The sequence below is a fragment of the Vollenhovia emeryi genome, unplaced genomic scaffold, assembly GCF_000949405.1.
Source record: "Vollenhovia emeryi isolate VEMERY1.0 unplaced genomic scaffold, V.emery_V1.0 DF939191.1, whole genome shotgun sequence".
In the NCBI taxonomy this organism is placed as follows: domain Eukaryota; kingdom Metazoa; phylum Arthropoda; class Insecta; order Hymenoptera; family Formicidae; genus Vollenhovia; species Vollenhovia emeryi.
Window position 1 is genome coordinate 269762 of NW_011967175.1, and position 6540 is coordinate 276301.

A 6540-nucleotide genomic window follows, 5' to 3' on the forward strand; every position below is an offset into this window, starting at 1 on the left:
TTTGACAAATACTTGCTTCTCAAATGGGCTTTGAAAAGTCTTTAGTCCGATTATTTTAAACGGCACTCCCGAACACGACGAAAATGGAAATTTTATGCGCACTTTTGTACGTTTAATTGTTAAGGAGATTACTTCTTGGTACGCGATCGATGTATTACAAGTGTTCGTTATTATATTATCCGACGATTCGTGTACTATCTCGCGCTTTTCATCTGAAAGCGATAAATGTTTCACTTAAACTGACGAAAATTTTCAAGCACTACGCGAAAGAGATTCATTCCAGTTCGATTATTGAAAAAAAGGCACTGTCACTCGTGGATGTAAGTATCGGAACTAATAATTTCTCTATGTAATTCACTTATCGCTTTCTCTTCAAAGCACGCGTGATATTCGTCTCGACGCACCGTAGAGATCAACGAATATGATCACCACAATTAGTTCTCACACACTGAAAAGAAAAATTTCGCTACCATAGCTAATCATGGTTTGCTTGAAATATTTTGCTGCCATAACTATAAATTTCTAAACCACAGTAAACGGTTTGCTATCGCATCTAATACAATAGGCACAGTAGCAAAATATTTAGCTATCACAACTAAATATTAGCTGTCCATATTTTACAACTGAAATTTAGTTGCCACAAGCAGTTATTAGCTACGGCAACTACATTTTTCTTTCCGTGCACGAGATCGCGTTACGAAAAGCGACGCGAAGACACGCGGAACGGAACATCCGACTCGGTCGACTGATACGCGCCGAATGATGCGACACAATAGAGACCGTTTTCGACCGAGGTCATGGTCACGAGGTGATGACGTTCACGGCGCTATGTAATTTTTTGTTTACTTGCGCTCGGCGACCGAGCTGTTTACACCGCAACGATCATTTCTTGGAATCAAAGCTCGGGCTGTGACGCTACGTGTTTTTTGGAATCCGCGCTCGGTCGTGTTGTATTTTCTTTCTCGATACGCGTACGCGCACAAGTGCGGAGTGAAATCGCGATCGTTTCTCTGCGAAAAATCAGTGAACGATATCATCGCGCGATCGCGATCTGTACGTCGAAGAAATCAAAGCCGAGATCAGAGTGCGAGCTAACTTGAAATCACTTGCTCAGGCCGATAATTACGGACGATAATTACTTCCTTAAACGATGCTCGCACCCTCAGAAAGGACTTCTGTTACCGAGACAAAAAACTTTTCTTTTATTAACGGAATCGTACAAATGCTGGTCAGAACTTTGAGTCGAATCTCATCGCGACACGTTTTGCGAATACTATACGGTACTCCCGAACGCGATGGGTACCTTTGGTTGTCCCGTCTTTAGGGTCTGTACTCTCTAAAAATTGATCAGTGCATCATTACTGTAAATCAGTGAATATTCATTGTTTTCAGTAATAAACCACTAAGTCATTTTTAGAGAGTAACCCTTCAGGATACTTAAGCCCCTCCACCACGACAAGGTAGTACCCGAGGAGGGGATTATCAACAAGAAACTGTGCAATTACATATGTGTATATATAGAAAAATGAATATTGAATGAACATAAATTAAAGTTGTGCTATTTAATGCACGACGTGAGAGAGATTCATCCAATCGAAAGATTAATTCACATTCTCGATCTTGGGGCAAAATCAATTTATCAATAATGCCTCATAAACTAATAATTCGAGATGAGCCATTCTTATCTCGTTAGAAGCGCTGAAATCTTAGCTTTCCACCGAGACCAAGATCATCTTCCTACGATTTTTCTGTGCGAAGATATTCACGATTATATCGACTCGCGATCTCGATCACGGAAGAAAATCAATTTTATTTTCGAAAATATTAAATCATATCTCATAAACTAATGACCCGAGATAAGCCATTCTTATCTCGTTAGAAGCGCTGAAATCTTAGCTTTCCAACGAGACCAGGATCATCTTCCTACGATTTTTCTGTGCGAAGTTATTTACGATTATATCGACTCGCGATCTTAATCCTCATTCAGTAGCAGCAGACGGCGCGTATATGCGGTGTATCGTGCGGCGTCTCGCGCGCCGGTGTTTATTACCGAACCCCTGTGCTTCGTATGTTTTGATGCCAGTTTTTTGGGGACGTAGTACGCTCGTGTAATACTTGCGTAATACTCGCGCGGCCTTCTCAAATGAATGGGTGCGCGCGCGCCCGATTTTTAAAACGCTATAACTCGGCGAAAAATCGACGTAGCGACACGAACCAAAAACCAATCTTCTTCGTTTTGCATCCCGCAGCTGTCTATGTTGAGTATGTATGCTCTTATCATGAAACTGACGTACGACAATGAAATAAAAAGTAAAATACTGAAATATAAATTATACAAATAATTGCTAAAAATTTTGCTAACAATACAGTTGTGTTAGACCGTATAGGGTAAATGTCCCAATTACTGCCGCTTTATGCATATAGTGATAGTTTATATGTTAATTTTATTATGTTTTAAGTATATAACAACCATTCTGTTTTATCGTTATGCAAGTAAATACTTGAATATACACAAAATAAAAGCAATAAGCTTAAAAGTGATTTAGAATTTAAATATATTGAAAGAATAAAAAATATAGGGTATTGAACCTATTACTGTCAGTCAGTGTTCTAAATACTGTCCCTACAATTACTGCCACACGTACCTAATATTGCCTCCCTATTTATTACCCGTGTACCTAATACTGCCCCTCATTTACTGCCATTTCTACCAAACTCATCTTACGAGTACCTAACTCCTAATTTATGTTAATTTTTGTTGTAAAAAATACGATTGTTATATTTTATGAATAATAACTTATCAAATACTTTATATAGTTGTGTTTATGTTTATATGACGGTTTTAGTTAAACATTAAAATATTTTTAATATATAACGTTTTTATACTTTTTATTCTAATACTACAATTAAAAAAGCGGCAGTAATTGGGACACTGGCAGTAATTGGGACATTTACCCTAGCAAGTATATTAAAATTTGATTTTTACCATTAATTGTCAAATTGTCATATTTTATTGATATGCTTTATTTCTACTAGCATTTTGGTATAAATGTATCAGATTTTGTATCAAACTTGTACTCTTTTTGTCAATAAAATTTGTAGCACACACTGTTCTAGATATTCACTAGAAAATTATTTAAACATTCTTTTGTACATACAAGATTGCTCCGTTTATATCGGACAATCAATACGCTTGCACTCTGATCAAATTAAACTTTGCATTGTTCTAATTATACATAAACTAATACCTCTCGTTTTTATTAGAATGAAATTTTTATTCAATAAAAACAAACCAACCTCTACAAGATTAAAACGCCGGTGTGGCCGCTCTCAGGTTTTGTCTCTGGTAAACAGGTAATATTAATGTTAGGGATCAGCCGCTCTGTTATCTCTACTAAGGCTGCGGTCAAGCTGCCGCTACAAACGCTTCGAAGCGTTTCTCTTCTCCTTTTAACTTTATTGAAAGAAAGGAAAAGAAGAACACTTCGAAGCATTTGTAGCGGCAGTTTGACCGCAGCCTAAATCACGCATGTGAAAGTAATCAATTACTATTCTCGTCCGTCGGTAACTTTCCTGTCCTGCCATCTGTCTGTTCATTCGAGAACGCTGGAGCTAAACGTGATCACGTGAGTTGAGAGTCTCCTTCTCGCACTGTTCACAACTGTTCTCGCAACACATCGCAACATGCGTATAGAAACGTGTTATTTCTGCTCGTCCCGGATATATCCGGGACACGGAATTCAATTTGTGAGGAATGATTGTAAGGTAAGGGCTGTACGATTAATCTAATATTAAATAACCCGATAAACTCGCGTAGAATAAAGAAGTGGATCACATGGCATTAATATTGAGATGAGGTTATGTATCCCACATAAACATCGTAGTAAAGACAGATTACAAAAGTTCCTCTCTCGCAATTGACTTCGCAGATCTTGTGTATCTCGAAGCATGAAAAGTAAACCGTTTACAAGAAGAAATTATCGTTCTCAGTTCTTCCCAATCGCAGCTATAGCGATTCGCGATTGTCTCTGCTCGTCGAAACGTCGTTGCAGTTAATATGAATGATATTACAGATATTCAAGTTCTGCCGCTCGAAGTGTCACGCTGCATTCAAGAAGAAGAAGAATCCGAGGAAAGTCAAATGGACCAAAGCCTACAGAAAGACCGTCGGCAAAGAACTGGGGGTGGATCCGTCGTTCGAGTTCGAAAAGAGGAGGAACGCGCCCGTCAAATATAACAGAGAATTATGGAGCAAGACCGTGGAGGCGATGAAGAAGGTGGAGTCTATTAGGCAGAGGCGACAGAATCTGCACATTATGCAGCGATTGCGTAAGGGAAGGGAACTCGAGAAGGAGAGAGATGTCAAGGAGGTGCAGCGTGACTTCTCTCTCATCCGCTCGCCAGCTGCCGGCCTCAAAGAGAAACGAAAACAGGAAGAGATGGCCGAGGAGCAGGAACAGATGCACGTGGATGAAGATTCCTGCGATGAAGTTGAAGCATTGGAAGTGAATTAATACGATACGCAAACTTAAGCTCGTCTCATACGTTCAATTTTTATCATCTCAAAAAATTATATAAATTAAAGAAAAACGATAGCTTCAAAACAATTCACATTTTACATCGTCTACGTGAAATATATACAAATTGTGAATTGGAATATAATGTAAAAGTTAACATCTTAATTGTTCGGATTTTTTAATCTCGGGAAGCGTCTCTAAATCCCGTTTATATTAAATGTTTCGTTTCTTCAGAAAATGTCAGCTAAAGAAACGTCCGATGATGATGAATTGTAAGATAATCTTTGAAACTGGATGGTGTAAATTGGACTTTACAAGGAGAGATGGAAGGTACAGGAGATGGAGGGTTAGCACGCGCTAAATTAGCTTACGCTTGCAGAATCTTACCACACACCTCCGTGCGTTTCTTGCGAATCTCCCACGCACGACCTTGCTGAATTTTCGACCCTTGTGGATTCTTTTTAATAAATCAAGCCAAAAGGGGTTGGAAAATGTAGGGAGTCGAAACAAACCGATAATTATAATTAAACCGATAATTAAATCGTTTTATACTCCTTCGTATCTAATCATTTTACTTATTCTACAAACTGTTTCCACTTGGGTTTCAGTTTCACAGACATCGGTAAACTGCTAACCGAGGGTTAATTAGTTCTTTGTCTCTTCTTAAATAATAAGATAAAAAAAGATAGGGAATCTACTGTGAACTCTAACAATTAGCCGACGTTTGTGAAACTGGCCCTTAATAAATTATGGGTTGCAATGTAAGTTACAATAATTCTATATAGACATAGAAATCACTAGTCTGTATGGTTATTTAGTTTTTATTTCTGTAACGAGCGCGTGCACTCGCGAGAGCGCAGGTTATCACTGCGAGAACTGTAAAACAATAAATATTAAAAAGTTATTTTGCCTGCTTTATATTCAGTCTGTTTTTTTAATGTCACAAAAGTGTATCTTTAATGATATTTATTTTCTAATTTTCTTCTTCATCTGCGAATTCGTGTTTCTTCATCTGAAAACTCTTTAAGAAATTTCTACAGATGGAGCTACTAGGATTAATCGTGAGCAGATAGAAATGTATTCTCTTTAACACGCGGTTGCATGGTCTACTAATTCCGTCCGTTCATTACAGCCGTTTCACGGCCGTCCATGCATTTTGCAAAAGACATGACATTAGACATTGTATAATATTCTCGTCATGGAGCACACTGTAACAAGAGTAAATAATGTTCTCCCATTATATCACCATCGTACAATGGGCGCGCATTAAAGCTGCGGTATCCGCGTCCCAAGGTTTCGACATCAATCGCCTGGCATTGTGCACGAGCACCGTTTCTCTTTCCACGTTTTGCTACGTGTTAAATGCGTAATTATGGCACCGATAATACCCGTCTGATACCGCGTACTGTCTGAGTAGCTTGGACAATACGCGGGATTTATTGCACGTGATATAGACACCTTTTGTCGTAAATGAAAGAGAAAGAAAATGGAATTTAATCGTATAAAAGAATCATAGGACGAGTTACATACAACTCGGAAACATCAGAGATGGCTTATCAAGCAATACCAATATTGTTTCGCTAACGGATTGAATTATTAATTTGCTTAACATATAAAAAACGAGTTATGTAATTAGAAATAAGCTTTGAGCACTTTTGCCAATTGAATTAACTATCAGTTAAATTAAATTTAATTGGAGTTTGATCGAAATCGCTGTAAAGGGTTGGGCCTTGGGACCAAGCTCTAGCATCGTGGACACAGACCTTAAGATGTCTTAAAATTTCAAAGATGTCTTATGTTACAAAGATTTTGCTATTTTTTTGCCATATATATTCTAATAAGTAGTGTCGGAGTAATATAAATTTAGATTATATGTAATCTAAAAAAATGTAAAAGATAATTTTCGATATACTTTTAAAAGATCTAAAGGCGTCTTTAAAATATACGCGCTTTAAATGCATATTAAAATCATCCCTTCTAATGTTGTAGTGAATTAAATGGGATCTTTAAGGGTTTCTTGCGA

At 37.7% G+C, this 6540-nt stretch overlaps 1 protein-coding gene across 1 annotated transcript; it reads left to right on the forward strand.

Annotated features, from left to right (window-relative positions):
* Positions 1-3613: 3613 nt before the first annotated feature.
* On the forward strand, positions 3614-5433 carry LOC105562287 (probable ribosome biogenesis protein RLP24). The gene is made up of 2 exons (XM_012013021.1): positions 3614-3765; positions 4074-5433. Exons 1-2 carry the CDS (start codon positions 3685-3687, stop codon positions 4512-4514), a joined length of 522 nt encoding a protein of 173 aa, XP_011868411.1. The 5' UTR covers positions 3614-3684; the 3' UTR covers positions 4515-5433.
* Positions 5434-6540: the final 1107 nt, after the last annotated feature.